Source organism: Drosophila bipectinata, chromosome 2R (genome assembly GCF_030179905.1).
Source record: "Drosophila bipectinata strain 14024-0381.07 chromosome 2R, DbipHiC1v2, whole genome shotgun sequence".
Lineage (NCBI taxonomy): Eukaryota > Metazoa > Arthropoda > Insecta > Diptera > Drosophilidae > Drosophila > Drosophila bipectinata.
The window spans coordinates 8,227,904-8,252,207 of NC_091737.1; the positions used below are offsets into that span (position 1 = coordinate 8,227,904).

The 24,304-nt window shown below is 41.5% G+C and overlaps 2 protein-coding genes across 10 annotated transcripts; both read right to left on the minus strand.

Moving 5' to 3' along the window:
- Positions 1-370: 370 nt before the first annotated feature.
- stj (voltage-dependent calcium channel subunit straightjacket) lies at positions 371-14,424 on the minus strand. Of its 8 annotated transcripts, none has more exons than XM_017251415.3 (24): positions 13,424-14,424; positions 13,239-13,320; positions 12,255-12,359; positions 11,921-12,197; positions 10,304-10,698; positions 9,624-10,073; positions 9,365-9,505; positions 9,213-9,296; positions 7,492-7,545; positions 6,110-6,190; positions 5,969-6,043; positions 5,797-5,904; positions 5,662-5,733; positions 5,394-5,596; positions 5,189-5,331; positions 4,944-5,000; positions 4,325-4,418; positions 3,852-3,899; positions 3,609-3,719; positions 3,428-3,546; positions 3,230-3,369; positions 2,944-3,168; positions 2,352-2,888; positions 371-2,140 (listed from the first exon to the last, which is right to left on the minus strand). In XM_017251415.3, the coding sequence occupies exons 1-24, from the start codon at positions 13,549-13,551 to the stop codon at positions 2,048-2,050; spliced, it is 3,822 nt and encodes a 1,273-aa protein (XP_017106904.1). In that variant the 5' UTR covers positions 13,552-14,424; the 3' UTR covers positions 371-2,047. The 8 variants fall into 8 exon arrangements, with proteins under 8 accessions (XP_017106904.1, XP_043066367.1, XP_017106906.1 ...); XM_043210432.2 differs by lacking the exon at positions 7,492-7,545 and adding an exon at positions 8,771-8,827; XM_017251417.3 differs by lacking the exon at positions 7,492-7,545.
- An 824-nt stretch (positions 14,425-15,248) lies between these two features.
- Positions 15,249-24,304, minus strand: Cpr50Cb (Cuticular protein 50Cb). Of its 2 annotated transcripts, XM_017251501.3 has the most exons (5): positions 24,174-24,304; positions 23,894-24,005; positions 16,329-16,445; positions 15,754-15,843; positions 15,249-15,632 (listed from the first exon to the last, which is right to left on the minus strand). In XM_017251501.3, exons 2-5 carry the CDS (start codon positions 23,921-23,923, stop codon positions 15,345-15,347), a joined length of 525 nt encoding a protein of 174 aa, XP_017106990.1. In that variant the 5' UTR covers positions 23,924-24,005; positions 24,174-24,304; the 3' UTR covers positions 15,249-15,344. The 2 variants fall into 2 exon arrangements, with proteins under 2 accessions (XP_017106990.1, XP_070134768.1); XM_070278667.1 differs by lacking the exon at positions 24,174-24,304 and having other exon boundaries at positions 23,894-24,141.

Below are 24,304 nucleotides of genomic sequence, written 5' to 3' on the forward strand. Positions count from 1 at the left end.
AATTTCGGCAAGGAATTTCACACAATTGGTCAGATTTCAGGTTAAAAACAAATGTCGTTGAAAGCTTGGTTCAGTAAATCATTACAATTTTTACGCAGATAGCTATGCATTTTTTTAAAAAAGGATATTCAAAGCTTCTAAAAAACTATAAAAAATTCAATACAATTTTTGGACTTTTCCTTATATAAAAAAATAAAACATGGTTTGCTCTTCTAATTTAATTAAGAACCAAAAAAACCTTCCATAGAAAGATTTGTTTCTATAAATTATATAATCTTCATATATGTATGTGCTTTATATACTTATCGTACTATATACGATCCCCGCTAGATAATAAAACAATAGAGTTGTATTTTTGAAATTATTTTGTGTTTATTATCAGTTTCTTCTTTTAGCACATTAGACAAATGGTTTTACTTGTATTTGATTGAATTTGAAATATGTTTATGTATGTAGTATAATTGTGGCAGTCAGCGAGTGTCTTGTTTTCGAGGAGATCGGGCTTAATGTCCTGGTGTGGAGGCATGCAAGCTTGGTATTAGTCTGGCTTTCAATCTGAATATACAAAATGGTTAAGGAGTGAAAACAACCTGCGAGAGGACTATAAGATGGTTAACAGAGTTCTGGTTAGTTCTCATATGATTTCAATATTAAATAGTTAATAACAAATTCTAGGCAGTTCGAATGGCACAAGTTGATTACACTACCAGGGAGAGGGGGAGAGGGAGGGGAGGAGATTGTGGGGCTAAAGCTTAGCAAGTTCGGTTCCGATCGGCGGAGAGATCCTCTCGGCCAAGTCCAAGATATATATGTTAGAGTAGAGTTTGTCTAGATGTACACGATAGTGTGTGAGTTATGTCCTTTGGGTTTTTTTTCTGGTAAATTTCAACTAGTCAATGTTAAGTGTAGTATTAATTATAATTTAGTTGCTAGATGCTGTTGCGTCTACTCAATCATCTCGTCCTCGGCTCAGTTCTGTGGCTCATATCAAGTAGTTTAGTAATAAAAAGTTTTTTTTTTTCTCATTTTTGGTTTGTTTTTTCTCATATATGTAGGTACTTGTGGGTATGCTAGGTATCGTCATCAGTGTATATAAAAAAACAATGCCTTTAAATTTTGTATTAGTTTTGGTTTTGGTTTTGGTTTTGGTTTCGGTTTTTAGTGGCTTACAATTTTCATTATCATCATTTTTTAACGAATTTCTATATAAAAGTTTTATGTAGTTTCTTCCAAGGCTGAACTTTCGGTTAGTTTGTCTCTTTGTTTTCGGGCTAAGCTAAGCAAATGTACAAAAGCTACTTAAATTAATTAGCATGTACCGGTCGTAAGTACTCGTAGGTATATATCGTATTATGGTATATGTGTGTGTATATATATATAATTAAATGGTTCCGTTATTCGCCTTTACCGATAGGTTTCTTGATCCGTTCATTAAACATAAACTTGTAGCTAAGTGTTACTTACAAATGTGGCCGTCTTAGATTAGGAATATCACTCAGGCACCCTCAGACACGCACAACAATATCAATCATACACACACACTCACACACGCATAACCATGGGCAGTAGTCGGCATTGGAACAGTGTGTGCCATAAGTTTTGTCGCCAGTCGACGGCGCTTTGCGTTCAGCTTATATGATGGTTGCAAGTCGTTTAAGGCCGTTGTTGGAATTTTTTTGTTTTTTTTTTCAGTTTATACATTGCAATAAATATATACTTTAAATTTAGTTTTTTAATTTTTTCTCGTATTTGCTCCTGTCATCTACTGGAAGGTCTACGATAAGCCCGCCTGTCCGTCCGTCGTAGGCAGCACACACTGTCCGTGTTCACGTTGGCTTCTCTCCGCTCAACAGCGAATGTAAACGCGGAGCTCAAAACGGATATTTAGCTACTTAACGACTAATTTGGAAAAGTTTCTCTCTAGGTGACCAAAAATATTGAACTGCGCTCAAGCGTTAGAGTAAAAAATGTCCCGTCCTCCGGATTGCTCTTCCATATATAATACAAAAACATATCGCCTAGATCTAAGCTAACCCATCGGCCGCCGTTACAGCCAGCGACTCAGTATGTGGCAGAGTAGCAGCAGGCCCAGGTTCGCGTACACGGCGCATCCCTTGCCGCACAGCTTGATGGCGCTCTCCTGGAAAGGAAATTTCATTTGGAAAGGGTTACTAGGCGTATGAGTAATATTCTTTAAGAATCGGGGCTATGGGGCGTATGAGTTGTGTTTTCAGTATACTGCTATTTGGGGCGTATGAGTAATCTTAGCAACATTAAACTTTAATATTTAAAGAAGAGTAGAGCTCTACTCATTTCAAAGCTAATATCCTTGCCCAAGGACCTATACTCACGTTCGCATGCCGGCTAATACAGCTCTGGGGCCGCACGCGATTGAACTCGCTGGCCTGCTTGAAGCAAGCCAAGGAATCGTTGACCGGCAGGTGGTAGTCGATCGTCTGGGGATTCACCGTGAGGATGAGGGAGGCGTCCCGCGGACACAGCTGGTCAATTACCAGCAGGATGAGATTGCTGTTCGGTATGGGCAGGACAACAAATGGCCGCTCGCATGCGTGCGCTGTCATATTGTAGACAACGTTGTCCTTCTCATTGAAGAGGGTGTACAGTTCGCGCTGCATGTCGCACGTTTTTAGCCTGGTGCGGTGCAGTGTCAGATACCGCAGCCAGGTGTCATCATTCTTCTTCTTCCCGTTCCCATGGCCATTCCTCTCGTGGTGCTCTGGCGGCGGTCTCGGCTCGGTGCCGTTCAAGTCGCCGTGCATATCGGCAAAATGGGCGGACACCCCGGGCGCCCATTGCATTAGTTGCACAATATACCACAGCGCCGTATGCAGCAGCCATTTGCCCAGACGCAGAACATGGACGAAAGGCTGGAAGGATATTTCATTATAACTAGTCTTAGTCTTACAAGGAAGTTAGTCTCACCGATAGCAACATGCTGGATGCATTGTTGTCGTTCTTCGACTTGAAGCACACGGCCTGGTAGTCGTAGACAATCACCCGCTTGTACACATTCTCCTCCAGCAGCCGCTTCATGATGGCTCCATTGACCTCGCCGAAGAATCGTCCCGTCTCATGGACCCGGGTGGAGATGACCACGTAGCCATTGTTGTCCAAAATATAACAGTCTTTGTCGTCCATAGCACAGGCCTTTAAGGGATTTTGTTAGAGTTAGAGTTAGAGTGGGTTTAGATCCTTGAATCCTTCTTACATTGCCGGTGATGTTGTGGAAGAGCTTGTAGAGAGCCGAGTGCTGGAATTGGAAGCCAACCACCGCGGCTGGAGCTGCCTTGCCGCCCTCGTTATGGAAAATGGCATGACTGGCGGTTACTAGAATCTCTGATTTGCTTTCTGAAACGTTTCATATTTAATTGATATTATTTTTAATTAGGGTTTAAATTTAACCCACCACCCGCATCGAAAGGCACCGAGTAAACAAAGCTCTCTTCTCGTACAAAATGTTGGTCCACGGCTCGTTTGTACCAAATCTCATCGATGGCTCGCGTGTTGTTCTGACTAAACGCCTCCCTGCAGGTGTTCCATTTAATTGAGTTACTAATACAATCTTAGGAAAGGAAAGGGATACCTACCCAATTCTAGTATCCTCGAGGCCGTTCGAATGGAACTCGTGCCAGCGGGTGAGGCCACTGTGGGTGGCCAAGAAGGCCAAAGTGACGCCGAAGCGCTGCTTGAATTCGTTCCTGTGCATAAATGAAATAAAATCGTTATCAACACAAAAACAATATATTTTTAATTTTTTGTAAACTAAAAAATAAATTAGACTTAGGACTAGATCATAGGTGGAGTATTGAAGTTTACTGTTCGTTGTTTACCTTGGCAGCAAACCCATTAGAACAGCTATTGGGCTTGATGCGCTTGTGCTAGATTCGTGAATGGTTTGGCATTTCATAATGGAAAGGCAATATGTTTTGTGGTATTAAGTTCAAGAGATTTTCCAAAAGAGGTATCAGTAAGTAGTACACATATTCATACAAAGTATTCATAGTTGTTGAGTTGTGGGTGCAAAAATTTGATATGAGAAAGATATTAAACGACAAAACGGCGACAAGGACGACACAAAGAATTCGTATAAAATGCAAATAAAAGTGAGAAAAAGAAGGGTGTACACAGAAATAAAAAACGGTTAATATGTGCTGGCTTCCGGTTCCGGGAAATCGATCGATTGTATTTGTTGGGCGAGTGCATGGCGTTGACTGTACTTTATTTTATTTTATTTTTTTTTTGGGTGTCTATCAAGTCAAGCCTAATGCCTATCATTCCCTTCGATCCAAAGATCCCCACTTACCCCTTTTCGTCCTTGGAGTGCCAGCTGGTTTTGTTGGAGAACCACCCGGTGACTCGGGCATCGAACACCAAGGCTTGCATCAGCTGCCGATCACCTGGAAAACAAATTCAGAAAAGTTTAATCGAGCTCAGATTTCATAAACTAGTAGCTTAATTGCGAGCCCATAGAACACCATGATCTGGCGTAATTTATAAAAATTCCAAAAAAGAGTCATTTCGAAAAGACAACAGCATGCATCGTAGAAAGTGCAAATTCCTCAGCTAACTACAGTGCCTTTTAGAACACACTACTGGTAGTCTACTTAAAGTAAGGTTTAAAATAGTTTTAGCTTATTTTTAAGTCAGTTCCATCAATAGCTAATTTTATAAATATTTTTCTTTTAAGGCCAAATTAGACGATGGATCATAATATGGTATTTAAGTTTTGGGATGAAAAACCATTCACCCATGTAAGATATTTAAGGTGGATAGGTTCATCTATCCATAGAGTATATATCGTAGTTTGTTATGCCCTGGTTGTGCAGGATGTGCTGATGGGAGTAGTGCTACCGAGTGCATTATTAACATGATTGTGTGCACAACACAGTGACTTTGGATGACTTTTGACTTTCGTTACTCACAATAGTAGCTTTCTTTTTCATTGATTGATGGATAGCGGCCAGTTGATGAGTTGTTAGCTGTGAATTTGCATGAACATTGAAATCGCAATCGTAATCGTAATTGAATCGCATCTAACATCGAACACAAATACGCATAACAGAGTCTGGGAAAGCTTAGCGACTTGCGGCTTATCGAAGCGATCGGATTCGAGTTTCGAAAATGGCAAAATTTCGGATGGGAATGTGGGTGGATGGGCTATACTTACAGAACATGGCAGCTGCGTGCTCCGGGGGCATAGCGCTTCGACTTCCCGGCCACCGCCAGCCAGGCTCGGACATACGCTCGAGAAAGTACAAGAGTTCAATCTCTGGCGTTTTAAATGTCCGGTTGCTGTGCTTACAGAATAGCCTATAAATATAATTAGATATTTGTTAAATATTCTAGAATAAGTAGAAGATTGTAGAGCCTACCAATCGGGATGTATTTTCCAGCGCTTGCCATCAAAGAAGCTGCGTATATTTGTGCCCTTGATGTTAACTCTATGGATCTCCTGTTCGGTTCTTATGTCCATGCGGCTTACTCCGTACTGCTCTGGGTATGAGATGACCAAAGTAAAAGGTGTCTTTTTGATGGCTGTCCAGTAATACTGCCGCTTAATGCGATTCACCCGTTTCTAATTTAAATAAAAAACAATTTCGGTTAATTATTTAATCTTTTGTTTCAAAAAGAAAGACTTACCATTTCATCGAAATGATTTTTGACCAACATCCACTTGCTGCCTGTCGATTGATTGATTATGGAATCTCTTATCTACAAAAATATTAAATAATATTACTATAAAATTTAATTTTTAAATGATTTTTTATTAAATACCGTCAACAGCACTGGATTAAAGTCTCTGGCGGGTCTATCGTCATCCAATAGTTCGACTTCAATCATGTCAACGCTATTGTATGATGGTTTTAATATGTAACCTTGGAACTGCAAAGAAAAGGATATAAAGATTAAATAAAATATATATATTTTATTAAAGTATAGAACTTACAATTGGACGAAAGTCTGGATGGAATAGTATATAACCATTGTTGGTTACTATAAACGCATAGCCATTCACGCCAAGCTGGGAATTGCACAAAAAATATATTTAAATAAATAATAATATTTAATAATATTTCAAGAGTCTTACCATAAATGGCGATAGCAACTTTTTAATATCATTGATGGGCACATCGGTGCCTGCCACGCCCAGGATATTCGCAATTCTTGTCTGTGAGAAGTTTGGAGATTACATTTAAAGGGGGTTTTCGGATAAAGTGAGTGAAAACGAAACATATACACAAGTTGGACTTTAAATGTTTACAAGTACAGACGAATTGATAGGTAATTTTTGAATGAATTTGAAATTTGAATTCGATAAATGGCATTGCTAGTACAAAACGCCTTAAGGCATCTCAAAGGAAAATACGTAAAGATGTAAATCAAAAACGTAAACAATGTCGAATGCAAATATGAGAAGCATCGTTACTACGCAAGAACTTACGAGTACAGTCAAGAAAGTCGATTTCAAAGTTATTTTCATTTAGCAATTATTGTTATAAATTTTTTGTTTCTTGTATTGATGTTTACAAGGAATTTTGTTAAGCGTTTTAATCTGTATTTTAGCAGCTAATTACATGGCTAGCAGAGTTGTACTAAGAGCGTATGAGAGCGTTAAGTTTTAGGAGGCAGTGTTAATGAAAATCATGAAACAAGGACATTGTTTTTGTTTGAAAACAAAATATTAATTAGAAAGTTAGTTGAACTGAGAGTGTATTTTACAATATTTTCTTTACAAAATCGGAAAGTTTTAAACAAAAATTTCAAAAGAAAATATGAAAAAAGCTGTTACACCTTTCTCCGCAAAGAAAGTACAGTTGTGCATGTCTGTGTTTGCGTTGTTGGTGTTACGGTGTTAACGGTTTACGGTGTAGATTTTTCACAGTTTTTATACCCTTCAAATAAACATTTTGTGGTTAGGTTGGCAAAGGATCTACAGGATACCTTTTGCCTAGAGAAGTGAGTTACAGAGAGAGACAGAGAGGAGCACAGACATAGGATCTTCGACCACTCCGATCGAGGGAGTGTTCTTTCGGCGAAAGCTTACACACAGAGGCTTACAGAGAGGAAGAAAGTGCCGGAGTGAGAGCTTAGGTTTAGTTTGCATATTAGAAAAAAAATCATTCGGGTTAGTACCAAGCACTTGAGCGGACTGGCTAAGAAATCAAAAATCATTATCATTGCATCGTGGCCTTGGGCGGCTGGGGTGGTGGGTGGCATGGATATAGGCATAACACTAAACAAAAGATACATAATTCATAATAAAAATCGCATAATCTCGAGAGTGCTCAGAACCAAATTAGTTGAAAATCAAAGACAATTTCGATCAAGTCACACATGCTTTGAAGTTTGAAAAATTAAAAATAATAAAATATTAAGAATTTTGCATAAAAAATGGCAACAGGGATTTGCTTTGGCATTTGCATAAGATTTTGCAATTTTTATGGATGGTTTTAGATACAATTTACTCACAACTTGGGGGATACTTTTCGCAGCCGGATTTATATCGGTCGTTAGATTAATGAGCTGTGAATTTGTATTTGTAGTTTTTAATAAATCAATCGCTAGGAACGGAAGCAACTTAAGTAGGATTATTTTATGGGCGGGTGGAGATTGAGGCGTGGCAGTGTCGGTGGGCGGGAAGCGCGGCGGGGTGCGATAAAGGGTCCTTTCCCTAACTGATACAGAATCCTGTCCAGCCGACGAAGGGTATAAAAACTCCATTGCAATTAGGAGCCTATTTTCTGGATGGTGTTTTTGGATGTGTCTCTTGGATATCATTATGTAGTATAGATCTGTAGTGATGGTGGTTCTTGTGTGCTCTATAGGTCCTCAGCCGTAGCCTAGGTTTCTCCGATTATTGGCCTTCTTTTCGCTTTGTCAATGATTGTACTTACTAAACATCAATCGTTACACTAACACATATTCTTTAGGGGAGTTGGGGGGCTTAGGCTTAGGCTTAGGCAGGGGTTGATCGGAGGAGGCGGGGCTACCAATTAGCACTATATGTTTATATATATATACGTACAAAGTGGAGATAGTCTAGTCGATCGCGGCTCAACCCAATCTTTCTTAGTTAAAACAACAAATGGTAAACTCTACTACTCAAAATGCTAGATAAAATGTTCTATTTATACGTTAAGTAATCAACTAGGCATAGCTATAATTCGATAATTTGTTATAATACGAGTACGGTTATAGGTATGTAGGATAATAAAAAAACAATATCTAGTTATCGTTAAATACTGGTCCAATCGCCTTATTAGATGAGATTATACTTTGGATTTACAATTTGTTTTCAATTTGAAATTTCAGTTTAATATTGAATATTTGAACTAGAAAACCCGGTACGTGGTCAACTATAATGTCAAAAGGTTGCTAAAGAATGCCATGGTCCTAGACCATGTTTAGCTAGATTTATATACGAGTTATACGAGTATAGTTAGTTAGAGTATACGATATATCGGTTAAATATGGATTAGGTATGCATGTATGTAGCGCAAAGTATAACAAATTGTTTACTTTATTCTTAATATTTATATATATATATATATATACGGATAATATATATACGAGTATATAGTAGAGCTCAATACGATATGCAATTAATTGGCGTATATAAAACTTGTATTATCAAGAGCAAATATGTACGAGTACGAGTTTTACGCAAAAGAAATTTCGTTCGAAATTTATTTAAATTTAAGTTTGAATTCGATTGGTATTTGTTAGAATTTGGCATTATAGTTTGTACCTCACGTGTTTGCAATTCCCAGAGTGCTTCATTTATTAAAACTTCTTCGGTGATATTCTGTGGTATAGTTGTGTATAGTTTGGTAGGTAGTAGTAGTTGTGTTTTATATATATAACGCATAAATTATTAATACAGTAGTAGTAGTAGTAGTAGTAGTATAAAGTGAGTTGTTACATAGATAGTTTCGGATTGGATTTATTTTTTGCTGTATTTCGATTTCTTGCTTCGATCGTTAAATGAGTTGGGGGATAAAATGAATTCGTTGCTATGCTGCATCGGCGGCTGCTTCTGATTCTGATTTCAGTTTTATTTGCTTTTCTTTCATAGATTTCCGCTAAGAATTTTGCAGTGCTAACTCGCTTGATAGAGTTCGGTTCGATTGCTATTGGATCGATGGATCGTGCCACAGGGGACACGATGGATCTGTGTCGATTTCACTTACCGCATTCTCGCGTCGATCGTAAATGGGCATCGAGACGGTGGTCATAAACTGGTAAACATTCGAGTCCACGGGCTGGTTCCAGGTCTACGGGGGCGTTGCAGATACGGGGCGTATGAGTAATGTGATTTAAAAGCGTCTGAATCAACACCTACCTCCTTCATGCGCCGGTACTCGCGGCGGTGCATCTCGCTGGGCTCCAGCATCCTGTCCTGCACCTGCCAGTACTCCAGGACATCGGCCTTCTGCTCCTCGCACTGCTTGATCTCCCACAGGTAGTCGGATAGCTTGGTGTCCTGTGTCAGAGAATCATAGGGGGGATTTTTGGGAATTGGATTGAATGATTGGCAAACCGTGTTTGGGGCAAACAATAGCCATATAGTTTGTATTGCACCACTTGGTGGCGCTACCCACCTCGATATCCGCATAGACCTGCGACCAAATGACCGGATGATCGTGCCTACCCAATACCAATGGCCTGGCCATCACCGGTATGTAGTTTAAGACCATCTCGCGCACCTCGGCGGTGTCGCTGAGGTGGACATAGTAGCCCTGATTCTCGCACGCCATCCACCGTATATCATCCCAATTGGCCACCTCCTTGCCGATCAGGTAGGTGAACACACGCACCGGCTTGTATGGCGGATCCCGCCAGTTGTGCAGCTCGAAGACCGCCTTATTATTCTCCGGCGCCCCGTCGCCAATGACCATGATCGCCTGATTGCACTGCGCCCCGCGCGAAGACGACTTGGTCTCTTCCAACAACTCGAAAGCGAATGTCAATGCAGCGGTGTAATTGGCGATCGATTTGGGTTTAAACGATTCAATCCCTTCTTTCAGTTCACGTATGTTGTCCAGATTCGCCTGGTTAGAATTTCGGAAGAGTGTGTGTATTGTTTGTTGTGGTTTGTTGTTTGTTGTTTGTTGCATCGAATTGGTTTGGTTTTTGGGTGATGATATTCATATTCAGAATTTGGTCGGGGGAAAGATAAAGAAATCAATCATGATTAATAAGAAAACTAAACAAATAATATAAGAAAAATCATATAAAAATCATAAGAGTAAGAGTATCGAATAAAAAAATTGATATATACTTGAATCAGTGAATCCTCGAAACATGTGACCACTGGGCTCACTTCCTTAGCAAAGGTGAAGATGTTCACAAAGTCATTTGTACCTAATGTATCGAGTATCGTATTAACAACATGCTTTGCGATATCTAGCCTCTGTCCCAACATTGAACCGGATCCATCCATCAGGATAACAATATCCTTCGGACTCGTCGCCGCCTCCATGTACCAAGATCGTAGTCGGCAATCGTACAGATCAACCGGTACGTCCTTGTTCCACTTCGATGCAGGGAATTGACGCATAAAGCCAGTCGAACTGCCAAAGAATTGCCACGACAATGTCGGATCGTTCTTGTAATTGTCACGGAATATCTGATCCAAATTCTCCGACCACTGAATTGCTTTTATCACATCCGGTGCTGTATATCGTGTGTTTTGTTTGTGTGGTGTTTGGTTGTTTAATTGTTTTTTTTTAAGTCGTGTATTTAAAGAAATGGGAAAAATTTGGTAAGAAATTCTAATTAGTTTCTGGTCTTAAACGTGGTTTAGTTTGTTTTCTATAATTGTTTATTTTTTTGGGTTTCTCTTCCGCTGAAGTGCAGGCACAGGTGTTACGGGTGACAGGTGTCTCTCTTGTACTGGTTGGTGGTTGGTGGTGGTTGATTGGTTGGTTAGTTAGTTAGTTTACGTGTGCTTGGTGGCTCAAGTTGGGTGTTGTACGGTTTTTTGGCAAAGCATTCCGCGTGTGTCGGCAGTGGAGCATTCGCATTCTCAGAAGGAACGCGAGCGCGTAGTCAACGTTACACATTGCACTGCCAACGGCCCATTTTAGCCGGAGTCCAGCTCCGGCGGATTATCGGCATTAGGTACAGAGTGGGCGGGCCGGGCGGCACAATGGGTGTTATGACACGTGCCCGCGTTGAAACACACGCATTGACGCAAGCGGTTTGAAAATTGAAAAATAAGGAGGCGCAGCGTACGGCTTATGGCATACTCTTATTTTTTAAATGGCATATCAAAAAAAAAGGATATATATTAACGGTCAAGCGAGCTAGCAAACAGCTAAAGAGCGAGTGAGCGAGCGAGCGAGCGACAGAGATAGAGAGAGAGTTAGTAAGAGCGATTTAGATGCGATTTCTGGGTTAACTACTTTCTGCAGCTAGACAGAGACACAAAGTGTTAGATTAGAATGGTTTTTTTTTTGGTGTTTTACATAAAAGCATTACTTTAAGGCCCTGATTAGGTTTCATTAAATCCATCGAAAATGGCGGATAAGATTCTCAAAAGATTAAGAATATATTTTATAATATTTTGAAAAAACTAGATTGAAAAAACTAAAACAGATTTAAAATACATTCCAAATGCATTTAAATAAGCTAGGTTTTTCAATTATTTCTTCAAGTATTTTAAACATAACCTCAAAAAGGACCTCAAACCGCCATTTTCGATCAAAGAAGAATTCAAAATCATGGCCTCCGACAGAGACAACAACACACACAGGCGACAAGTACAGTTACAGTTACAATTACATATAGTAAAAGAGAGAGAGAGTTAGATATAGAGTCATAGAAAGAGACAGGTGGAGAGCGGAGAGAAGAGATACACGGATTATGATGATGAAGATCATTAATGGGTTCAAACCTCGATCGAACACATTCACCGGCACGTGGACCGAGCTGACGCTGAAGTTAACGGGCGTGTTGTGGAACTCCGGCCGTTTCTCCAGGACCACCACCTTTGGCTGGACGTAGATCAGGGGTTCACCAATGTCCTTGTCCATGTCGGGCGCCGGGGTGGGAATGGGTGGAAAGGGATCGCCGGGCTCCAGCATCTCCTTGGCGTTGTAGTAGGAGAACATCTTGTCCGCCAAATCGTTTTGATGCGACAGAGCCGTATTCTCGGCGGTATCCATAATGCGCTGTTTAAATGTTTTATTAATATTTATTTAGAGGAGTTTCTTAGAGGAGCTACTTACCCGCACGGCGCTGACTTTGAGATCCATCATCATTTCTATTTCCTTGGCCATGGAGTCCACTATGGAGGCGCCATTTCGGGAGACAACTTTGGCTTCCTTGAAGCTCTGTAATTTGTTTAAATTTAAAATTAAAACCTTCAGCTTGGACTAGACTTGTACATAAATTAGCTTGCCCCTAACCCTTAAAATATTTTATGTTGTCTCTCAGAAATACGCATAGCCATGGTATGGTTGGGGAATGGGCAAGGGTAACCACCCCATAAAACCCATTAAGAGCCCCCAGTGGACCCATCGACAAGCACATTTACATGCATAAGGCATATTATAAACAGTTGGCACAAATGCCACTGTAACTCATGTGCAAAACAATTCCATTTGTAAATCCAATTGCGATGCCTAAAAATAATTTACTAGCCAGACTAGTCCCGGGGATAGGGACAGCCAAATCTGACCTCATAGAGGAGACACCAAGGCGGATAGTTTGTACTTTATCATATTTACATAATTGTAGTTTTTGGGAGAAAAACCATTAATATTATAATACACTTTCTGATTTACTTTCAGAAGTTCAATATTAATTAGCTGTAGGCCCAAAAAAGTATGCTTGTGTTTCTATTTTGGAAAACTAATTAGTTTCGCTCTCATTTAATTCCCTCACTTTTTTTGTAATTAGTTTTAATGAGCACCCAAGTGTTTGGGCAAACAATTTTTTCCTAGAGCATTGTTAGTTCGACCTACTGACACAGAGTTGGCCCATCTTGCTTTACATTTTTTATAATTGCCGCTCGGGCAGGCAGCCCGCAGCCCTTAGCCTTTAACCCACATACGGAGCCGAAGTTGACGTCGCTGAGGCTGAGAGACGTCAACAAGGAGCTCACAAAACACAAAAAAAAAAAGAGAAAAAAGGAAAACAGAAGCAAAAACCTGAACTGAAAACATACAAAGCGGCGGAAAAATCAATACAACAAAATGCTGGTGGCTCACCTCTTGCACCTCCTTGCGCCTCGTGATGAAATCGCCCAGATGAAACAGCTCCATGCCCAGTTTGTCGGCCCAAGAATGAACGCTGCAGGTACATACATAGATGCGGAATATGGGTCAGGATTAGGAAATGCCATAACCTCTGGAAAAGATGCAGAAATCTCGAACAAGACTGAAATGACACTCACAGATTGTAGTTGATGTTCTCGGCTGGCTGCAGGTTGACGCACGGCACCAGCCAGACCACGATGGAGAGAAGGCCCATGCAGAGGCGCCACCAGTGGGCTACTGTCCTCGTCCTCGTCGGCCAGGCCATGATGCTCCTCCTGATGATCCTGCTGCTCCTTCTGCTGCTGCTGCTTATGTACTAATTGCTGATGATGGAGGACGATCGGGCGGGAGCGCGACATAAATACCAATCGGATCCGTTTTTTTTATAGCCTACCACCGATCGAAGCACTGGCATTTGCACTTGCTCCACATATCCCGTTAGCTCGGCTTTGGCCACCTGTCCTGGCCATCCGAAAACATATTCCCCCCGGGGTCACAAAATCACTGGATCAATTCAAGAGCCCCTCATTCACGGCCCATTCTCACAGTCCACTTTCACTAACCGTGTGCAAAATTTCATGAATTTCTATAGAACTATGATTCTATTAATAAATATATTTAATTTTTTGAGGAATTTTCTCCGCGAGCCAGCACTTTTTGGTGTGTGTGTGTTGTTGGCCAGCGAAAACTTTTCTCTCTACACTGTCGTGGCCCGTTTTGACGTTTCTGTGACGTTTCTGGGGCAGCTTAAAGCTCCACCATTAGACGCCCCTTGGCTGGAAAGGGACCTCCGGGCTCCCACTTTAATTGCCATTCGCCGCACTCTTCTGGGGCGGCAGTGCGCGTGTCCTGACGTTTGGCGCATCGGCGCCCTGGCTTTGTTTACCTCCGTGGGAGTCCCACAGGTGTTTGTTTACCTGCCACCGCGTCTGCGCTCTGGCCTTGTTTACGTGCAACCTCTGCCAGCTGGGGGCACATCTGTTGCTTCAGCTGGCGCTCGCTGACAGTTGGCCAAACAATAAGCTCGTCCTGGAGAAAGCTGGCTGGGCCAGGAGCTTCTGCTACTTTGGCACTCTTTCCTTTTAAATTTAGTTCTTAGAACGCTCACAAGGGGCTATTTTGATTTTCTTTAAAGTTTTAAATCATTTTATTGTTTGAAATCCATTCAGATCTTTAACACAAAGATACATAGTTATAAACGTATAACTGCAGGCTGTACAATATGTCACTAAGGATAAAGACAGGGATACTTCAATATTAGATTCCGTTCCAAAGTTATAACGTTTTTGTCGAAACCACTGTCTTGCATCCATTAATATATCATAGAAAATGAAAGCAATCAACAAAATAATAAAAGTCGTAAGAAAATGTAATTTTTCAATATTTTTCAAAACTTTTGCAAAACACATTAGCCACTGAGACACTAAGCCACTGTTGCTTTCAGATTTATTGAGTTTGTGTTACCAAGTTTGGCTGAATCGCGATAGCCAGAAGAGGTTATATTTTTTGGTACTCTGCTCCATTTAGCAATAAATTCCTAAACTAAAATTTTTTTCACTGCAAGAAACGTATATTTAGATATTTTTATTTGGTGTGTCGAAGAAATAAATTTCCAAAAATCAGCTGACGGCGTGACCCCTAAAGATTGTTCTAAAAAGGAGGAAAAGAAACTTATATTTAGTTATAAACGCTAAGCCTCAAACGCATAGTTTAAAACGTATGTTTTTTTTTCAAATTCTTCAAGAATTTTAAGAATAGGAATAATAAACATTACCATTGTATTTTTAATTTTTACCTTTAGAAATTCTATCAAAAATAAGTATAAGACATATTCCAGCATACCCTTCAAGTTTCATGACTAAGAAGGGTCACAAAAGCTTTCAAACTTGACCAATAGAGGGTGCCCCGGTGTAAGCCCTATCCTTTAAAGGACCCTTGATCAAATTAAACACCAGAGGCCGCTTTAGTTTATCAATACTTTTTATTGGTATATCGTAAGGCTTACACGTTGCGCAAAGTATGTGACCCCAGCTGACCCAGTCGAAGCACCACCCAAGCCTAGTACTTGTAACCACCGGCCCCACCGCCGCCGCCGCCTCGGGCACCCGGCTGCGGTCCCTGGGGGAACTGGGCCTCGCCCTCGTAGGTGACGTCCGCATGGTAGCCCGTCTTCCAGTCGGCGGTGTAGCGGACGATCTGGGTCCTGCCGTCGGGCATTTGGACGCGGTATTCTCCAGTCACGACATCACCATCGCTGGACGCCTTGTGCGCGTAGTCGTTGGCAGTCTCCGGATCCTGGACAGCGTACTCGAAGTCGTACGGCATGCCGGGCACATGGACATGGTCCTAAAATTAACAAAAAGCATTATTTTTGGTATTTAATATTTTCAAAGAGCAACAAATTCAATTAAATCTGATCTTTGGTATTTAATTTTCAATGGGACATTAGAATTTATCTAGTACTCACATCGGCTGGCTGGCCGGGAATGTTACGGGGCGTGCCAGGTGGTGCAGGTGGGCGGGGTCCGGGCGCAGGCCTGCCAGGTGGGCTGGGTTTCTGAAAATATTAAAAAAAGGGGGACTTAGTTTATCTTACTTAGTTTTTAATGCAATGTTAGTAAATTTTTGTTTTCTTAGCTCCTATTTTGATAGAAGCTGTGCACTCTATACTTTTATTTTTCGCAACGATCTTCCATTCAGTTAAGAGATCTCACAAAAGGTTAACTCGCAGTCATTTTCAACTGCCAAAGCCCTTCACCGACAGATTCAAAATGTTGCCATCATTTTGGGCCGACATTCAGCAACATGACGTGGCAGCATTTATTGAGTTGGGCCACAAACATTCCGGGTGATAAATGTGGCGACAAATCTCTGCTGCCGACTCTGAAGTCGGCCCGGCCTGGTCTGGGCTGGCTGCCTTAACGGCTGAAACGGCTACCAAAATGATGACCGTAATTAGTCCGTTGACTGGGATTCAATTTGTGGTGGTTGGCTTGGGAAAAAAAACGAGAATACATATATAAATAAATGGGGGATACTCACGAAAGGGGTGTTGGGCTCGGCGTAATCGTATCCGTTCTTTGTGGGCGGAAGGTACGCATTGGATCCAGGAGCGATCTGGGCGTAGACATAGGCACTGATGGCAGCGAGGGTTAAGCTCTGGAAGGATATATTATAAGATATAATATGATATTAAAAGCAATTAACTTTATCAATCTGGTATTTGTAAACTCATGCCAGGTTGATATGTCAGAAGATTGTTTAATTTGACAGACTACCGAATTAGTGTGTAATTTTTTGCAGCCATTCTGGCAGCCAGTTAGTGGGACATTAGAGCAATGGCTTAAAGGTTAAATTAAGAGGGCGAACTGAAAAGTGAACGGTTGCAAATGGAAATAGAAGTCGCGATAAGATCGCGTTTGACATTCAGGCGGCGAGGAGCAGGTGCATCTATCTGGGTAACCGAAAAGCGGCTGCTGCAATTTATTTAGAACGTGCCCGAAAGGCGTTTGCTCATCGCCCGCAAAAGGGCATCAAATGGCGGAGGTTAGAGCGAGTGGTTACAGTTGATTTAGCCGCCGCGGTCCGCTCTTTAAACACGGCTAATTGACACATGCACACGACGACGCCGGCGATGATGACGGCAGCTCGTCAACGCAGCCACATTGCAGCCATCCATCAGCGGGCTGACAGCCGCCGGTCAGCTAGTTGCCATAACCACTTGGCCAGCTTCTAGCCAGGGGCTTCGGGCCAACTCTGCCTGTCATGCTTGTATGTAACTTTTTCGCTTTTATCGCTTTTTTCTAGCCAACTTTTCAATTTACATGCTGCAACGGATTGCGGAAGTGCAACAGAAGCCACTAAATTAGTCACAATTTAGAAATATTCTAAGCTATGGGCTTTGGGCATCATTGTTTGTTGATTAGCTCGATGCTAGTTCGATGAGAGTCTCTATAATATTTAATTACACATACGCCATGTGGTCCGAACGTGTAAGTGGAGCCACTTGGGAACGTACTCGGTCAAGGAAAGCGGGATTCTCATAGCCATTATCTATGATGCTATTATCGTGAAAAATATATATAAATATATATAAACATATTCAATTAATATTCAGTGCCTGCCTTCAAAAGCATTTTCCTTGAGATGAAGGCCCGCAAACATTTTTTCACTTTCCTTGCCTACTTCCCCAAAAATTACTTCCTTCCAGGTTTTGTACTCCAAACATTTATCTTTTTTCATCATGCCACGTATATAGCCACCCATCACTTTAATTGAAATTTAAATTAATTAACTTACCGTAAATTAAATTACCGTTAGCCGTTAGCCGGCTTGGTAACTGCTACAAATGCGGCTTGAAGTACAAAATAAAAATAAAAACACAGCGCCTGCAGTTGGGTTTTATAAAAAAAAAACTGCAATAATTTGCGTGTAAATTAAATTAAAGACAAAAGAGCCGCAAAATAAATTGCGGCAACTTGACGACAGCCGAAGAAGTTGGCCAAAAAACACAGTTGGCCAAGACTCTAAGAAAATGGATGGTTCAGAGATGGTGTCTCTTAGACTAACAGTTGCGCTAAAAGGCTGAAGATTGTTAAGTAAGTTAAATTTTAAGGCTTTATAGGCACCATTTATGTAATATTATTAAGTAAGATGGTATAACATCTTTTATAATGACTTTTCTTATTTTTGCCTTGAATATTTTTAACCTGCAACCACGATAAATGAGCCACTTCCATGTGGTCCGGTTCCGAGTTCTGTTCTCATTGTCAGAAAATGTTCATAGGATTGAAGGCCTTTAGTTTTGTGGCTTGGCTTTTCATGGTTTGTGGGCTCCGCGGTTGCCATGCTCTGTGGCCAGCCCGGCCTTGGCTTGGTGTCTGAGCAACAGACATTGATCTTGCCACAGTAGTGCCTGCCCAGTACAAGCCTGTGATTAAGATTGCTGGGCAAGTGCCCGGCACGCAGGCTGGGGCCGAGTCCCCTTGCGAATTCCAGAGGCACGAGCCGGCTCGCATTGAAGCATCATTAATCGCGCACAATCTAATAAATTAACAATTGTTTGCTCTGTCCGGCTTATTATTAAATATCTATTATGCTGTGCTCATGCCGCTGTCTCTTTTAATTACATCAACGGCTTTTTGTTTTTTTTTTGTGCGAATAATTGAATTTATTTGATTAAATCAACAAGTTTCGTTCGAGCATTTCCATAATTAATCACTGAGCATCGAAGTTTGTCGGAAGTCTCCGGCGAAAACATAAAAAATGTTTTTCGAGTTTGCACTTCAGATCTCGACGTGTAGCTTGTGGCCAGTAACCGCCCACTTGCTACTGACCATTCAAGCCGAAGGTTGGCCGGAGATGGCTTACATTAATTACACGTGAGCCGCTTTGGATAAATACGATGATCGACTTGATGATTGCTATTTGTCGGATAAAGTATCTCTAAAGCTTGGTCATTAGGCTAGTAATAACAGCAATTGGATAATCAAATATTTTATTATGATTATTTTTTTAGATGTGAATGCATTGTGCCCAAGGGTTCGCATAGTTGTCACATTATAAATCAGAGTCTCATCCCGCTGGCTGAGTATTTTGCATACATGATATTTATGGAAAAAAATAAAATATCCGAGTGCTCCCCGCTCACATTAGATCACGACCCAGTTAGCGGAGTACGATGCCAAATTGCAGAGCCAAGATCCGCTAAGATGAATTTATGACAATTGCATTTTGAATGCGACTTAAATGGCAAACGCGAGTGTCTGGGGCGCTGGAGGTGATTTATGGAAGCTTAGCATTTAATATGCTAAGCTAGAGCCGATCGCATCGGATCTCGCCTTCTCACATCGGATTGGATGGGATTGCTTTGGATTGGATTGGCTTGGTTTGGTCAAGTCAACCGCTTTATGGCGGCAATAAAAATGTTTACGCCAAAATGTCTTCATAAAAATCTAGACGGAGATGCGGTTGCAGTTGGCTATCTAGTTTTCCAGTTGCATTTATTTTAATTAATTTAATTGGCGGCTGTCTGCGCGAGGAGTTACGATTTCTGTGCCTTTCCCTTGGCATTTTGTTTGATCAGCTTTTGTTATAGCTGGAATCTAATGAGGACTATGTTATTAAGCCATCATCGGGAAGCTAAATAGTTGCCATCCACAGCCATCCAGTATGTATGAATTCTTTGCGGGTTGCATCATTTTTGGAGCGGCAGCACCTCAGACAAAAGCCAGCAGCATTCTGCAACGCCCACATACAAACCCAATGATGATGATGAAGCTTAACAAGGTTTGGTTTTTGGGCTTCCTACTTATGGATGCCATGCTGCTGTCTTAATTTATGGAATTTTCTGCCAGTTTTTGTTGTGTTTATTCAGATATTTTTTATGTGTGTTACCGTATTGCAGCCGCAGCTGTTTCCCAGCAATTACCAAAGTAACAACCGAACAGAAAAAGTCCCCTACATAGATGTTAGATTAACATGCACTTGCAACACACGACACGACTTCGTTCAGTAGAACAACAAACATTTGGTTGACCTTTTCATCGCCATCTCCCATCTTCCATCTGCATCGCGCTCTGTTGCATCGCATGTTGCATGTTGCTGTGTGTGGTGCTCAGTTTTTCGCCTTTTTGCTATTTGCTTTTTACTCTCCTCCAGTTTGGGGCATTGAAATGCAAATTTGGCAAAATAAAAGTTAATGGGCCATGTGAATGGCAAGCCGAACGGCCGATCGCGGGGGGATCTGTCTGCAATGGGAAATGACTTTTATTGCCGGCTCGCAGTTTGTTGTTTCAGTCTTTCGTTGCCAGTGCAACTTGCCAGCCGATTTCAATCAACTCCCCTTATTTGTTTTTTCCCCTCTTTTGTGTGTCTTTTGTGTAACTTGCAATGTACACAACAATTTAGAGTTTTTCTTTAGTTTTTGTTGCACTTTTCCCCGAAGTCACGTGCCTCTTGGCGACAAGGACAATGCCAAAGATCAAAGGTTGGCTGGCAAGCAGCGATCACGACTTGAGCTTCTCCTTGGGGACTCCTGGGTGATAAGTCAATTTAGGTAAAGCCTGTTCCATCACTTGCGCCTTCGTCATCTCGACAAGATTGTAAATTACAAAGCCCCACACCACATTAACCCTATTTAACCCGAAAAGAGCCACACACACACCCACTTCCCTACTTCAAAGCCGCCAGCGGCCCCATAAAGATATTAACCTTTCAAATATCCATAATGGGCGAGAAAAAAACTTATAAATTATATGCTGCGATCGAGTGCTTCAAGTAGTTGTTTATGGCCAGCTACGAATTTGAAAATTATGCTCAACCACAATTACTTAAAATGTTATAAAAAGAGTGACTCAGAAACTAGTTTCCGTTGCTGGTTGGGTGTTTTTATGTTTAAATAATTAATAAATAGTTGGCTAAAAGGCCTAGTTAACTGCCAGCTGTGTTGGGACCAACATCCAGGACTCTGCAATTAAAAACTCTCTCAACTATTTTGGAAATTGCGCATACGCCGCGTTTAACGCTTTGGCTTTGGTTGGGCAATTAGCGGCGGTGGCTTTGGACTCGGATTCAGATTCAGATTCCGAGGAGGCGCAGGCGGAGGCTGGGCTTTTGTAATCATCTGAAATTTCGATTTAATTAGATTACCACACACATACACATACAGAAAAGCAGGAATGGTTGGCTGGTTACCATACCCCTTTATACCCTTGTTACTTTGCAACATCTCATTTTGTGGCGCTGCTGCTGCTGCTGCTGCCGTTGCACTTGCCGCTTGCTCAAGCGTCATTAATTTTTTTGCTATTTGGGTTTTCTTCGCTTGAATTTTTGTATTTTTTGTGTAAGCTACCCCCTTAGCATTCAAGCCATTGCCAAAGACAATAAAAACCGCACAAAGATGCAGAGAATATCTGTAAAACCACAAAGTCCCATGCCTCCCCTCCCAGAGGCAGAAGAATGGGCCGACCCGAGGCTCAATTACCTAAGCATAGATCAGCTTTGAGGCAATGGCAATCGGCAACAAACGAAATCTGCTGGATCTGCCAAATTATTTCAATTAAAATTGAATTTGTAAGGCAAGTCTGAAAAGAAACGAATGGGGGATGCACTTTCCTAGAAGGTAAGAGGGTATTCCAATGGAAATTAGAAAGCCTTTTAGGTTAAACCTAAAGTTAATTACATTTTAACTTTAAGTTATTTGTTACAAATGTAATATCCTTGCCATCCTTACCCCGCCTGGTTGAGCACAAATCCATCATTCATTGGGCAATTGCTCACACTCGAATTGGCCAGCATTCGAGCAGTCGGCCAGCGGCGGCAAAGAGCCAATGAAAGGGTCTTGTTTCGGCCAGGCATGCGATATATTGGCCATAATCAGGCGGCTCTAATCAGAGGCAATGGCAGCATTGACCCCCCCAGACGGTTGCGCCTCGTTGCATGCCCAATTCACGATTCGCATTGGCCAAATTGCAACAATTCAGCATTTACAGAATGCAGAATACAGAATGCCGAATGCAGTTTCGGTTTCGGTTTCAGTTGCCAGCTTTCAGATTTGCCAGCTCATCAGCAACAAAGTCAAATATCAGACTGTGAATATTTTAGGTTTGTCATTTGAAATTCAAAAGCGTGCCCAAAACGTCAGACTTCTTCATCGTTTGGCATGCCGTCCTTTTTGGCGAATTTCTGGTATTTTCGCGTGCGAAAATGAGCAGCTGGATCTTTTGCCATCAATATGCAGCAGCTGCGGCCTTGGGGGTTGCACGGGTGTGTGTCTGATTGGGGGCTAGTGGGTGGCTTTAAAAGGGGGCAGGGACACTGCAGAAATTAACATGTAAAACATGCTCGCCATGATGTTCTCAAAAGCCCGGGCACTCGACTGTCCAGAGGCCATTTGTCTATCGAGTGTCTGGTGCCCACTGGTTTCCTGATTCTATTTTTATTATTTTTGCTTTTTGCACTACTTGGCCTGCTGTTTGGGGCGTGGGCCTGGTCAAAACAGAAATGGCTAAAAACGTCCATTGGGGAAAAGGAATCGCTGGTAAAGAGTCAAAAAGTTACAAGCGGCAAATTACACGCGTCTGGCTGGAGTTCTACACTCTCTTTTTCTGACTCCAGGACACCAGAGTCCTTCTTTCGGTGTCTGGGATACCATTTTCCAGTTATCTGTTTGGTAGACCAGACACGCAAATTGCAGAGAGAGAAAAAACTTATGAATAAATCATGAATTCCTTTCGATTGAAGCGCATTTTGTTAAAAAAACCAACAATTTGAAAAACTATTCAAGAACGGAATTCAAAAACCCACATTTTGAAGGTTCACTTGAAGGCCAGTGAAGGGTATTCTGAACCTGATTCGTTTTTAAAATAAAATTGTTCATTTCCGTGCTTTTTAAAAAACATTATGGAAAGAGCAGGCACCTTTTGTAGATACCAGACAGTATGGACTTATGTCTGGTCTGCCTTGCAGCCGAGTGTCGCACCAACAATTTAACACGCCCCAGTTACAACAAAAAAAAAAAAAAAACAGGGAGCCCCAGTAGATGCCACAGCAGCTCGCGTCTGTTTTATTTTGTTGCCAGCTTGAGGGCGTACCCGGAAAACAGGATTCAAAGCTTTAACAAAGGAGCACAAGTGAAAGTATCCTGGCAGGTCGAAAGTGAGCAGTTGATTGCGGGTTTAAGCTATTAAGACTCTCAAATTTTTACTTGAAAAGCGAGACCCATCATTAAAGAACTTCAGAAAACTACTCCTCCCTGTAGGTGGAGTGGGAGAAAAGGTTTGCAATATACTGCACATATGGGCCAACACTCGAACAGGGCCTAAATGCGGACATGAAAAAAATATTACTAGCACATGTCCCCTGACTTTCCCGAAACAATCAAGGAATATTGTCGCTGCCTAGATTTCGGGGGCGTATGGCATAGTATTTTACGTGGCACTTCCAACAAACAGATGTTGCCAAATATTGTATTTGGATCTGACATCCATATATTAACGAGAGCGGAGTGGAGCACTTAAGTGTCTTTGATTATTTGCAATTTGTTCGATTTGTTCGCCTTGGAGGGGGAGGCCGACCCCATTCGCCACTCGATTCGGATGTGGATTTCGGATGTCGATTCCAAGGATGTTGACAATGATGATGATGATGAGGCTGGCGCGTGAGTGGCAAGTTATGCAATCGTTTTCGTTGCCATTGACGGCAAGTGTGGCTCCGAAGGAGGCGAAGCTGTTTGCCAGGCACTTGAAACTACCAGTTTCCTTGGTAGTCCAAAAAACCATTTAAAGTTTACTAAACAAATGCCTGATGAGCGGACTAAGCGAAAGCCGGACAAGAAAAATGACATTGGAGGGCAAAGTCGGAAAGGACGCACACGCAAAGTGACCATGTCCTGTGCTCTCATCTCACCCACCGACGATAAACAAATTTGACATATAACCAGCTTAACTTGTTGTCCTTTCCACATAGTTTCGTTTTAGCCAAAGGACACGCTTGCCAAATCTCGTATGATTTGTTTTTCCAACTGATTTATGTAGGCTTAGGAGTCATCCTATATTTTTTGTTGTGTTTGTTCGGACTTAAAATAGGAATGTTTTATAAATACTTACAAGCAACATGAACGCCTTGAAGGACATCATTTTGTTGTTTAAGTTTCGATTTCTTGTTCAAACCAATTTCAGTCAAAACGGCAAAAATATTGTATCCACAAGGCTAGGCCGCCTGAAGTTGAAATCGAATTAAATTTATTAGAGAGCTTTTATTTTATGTTTGCTTTTCAAATTTGATTTGCTTTTTTGAATTGATCAAGTGTTTATTGGGATTGATTTTTGCACTGAGTGTATTTTGGATGGGGGGAGTCCTTTAGTCCTCGTTCACAACCTGTCTCACTTTTTATTGTTTGCCGGAAGGGGGGGATGTTCAGGTGGTGTATTCCTGGGCCGGTGGGGGAGACTGTTTTCGAGGAGTTGTGTGTTCAGTTTTCGGTGATTTTCCAAGCCAACCGCACGAAGTACACGAAC

Coding starts and splice junctions, on each gene's coding strand:
- Cpr50Cb (XM_017251501.3), bottom strand. CDS start 23,923: ATGATGTCCTTCAAGGCGTTCATGTTGCTT. Junction 16,446..23,893: donor TCAAGGCGTTCATGTTGCTT/GTAAGTATTTAT, acceptor ATATCCTTCCAG/AGCTTAACCCTCGCTGCCAT. Junction 15,844..16,328: donor CCGAGCCCAACACCCCTTTC/GTGAGTATCCCC, acceptor TAATATTTTCAG/AAACCCAGCCCACCTGGCAG.
- stj (XM_043210432.2), bottom strand. CDS start 13,551: ATGGCCTGGCCGACGAGGACGAGGACAGTAGCCCACTGGTGGCGCCTC. Junction 9,506..9,623: donor AGGTCTATGCGGATATCGAG/GTGGGTAGCGCC, acceptor TCTCTGACACAG/GACACCAAGCTATCCGACTA. Junction 5,001..5,188: donor GCACGCAGCTGCCATGTTCT/GTAAGTATAGCC, acceptor GCAAATTCACAG/CTAACAACTCATCAACTGGC.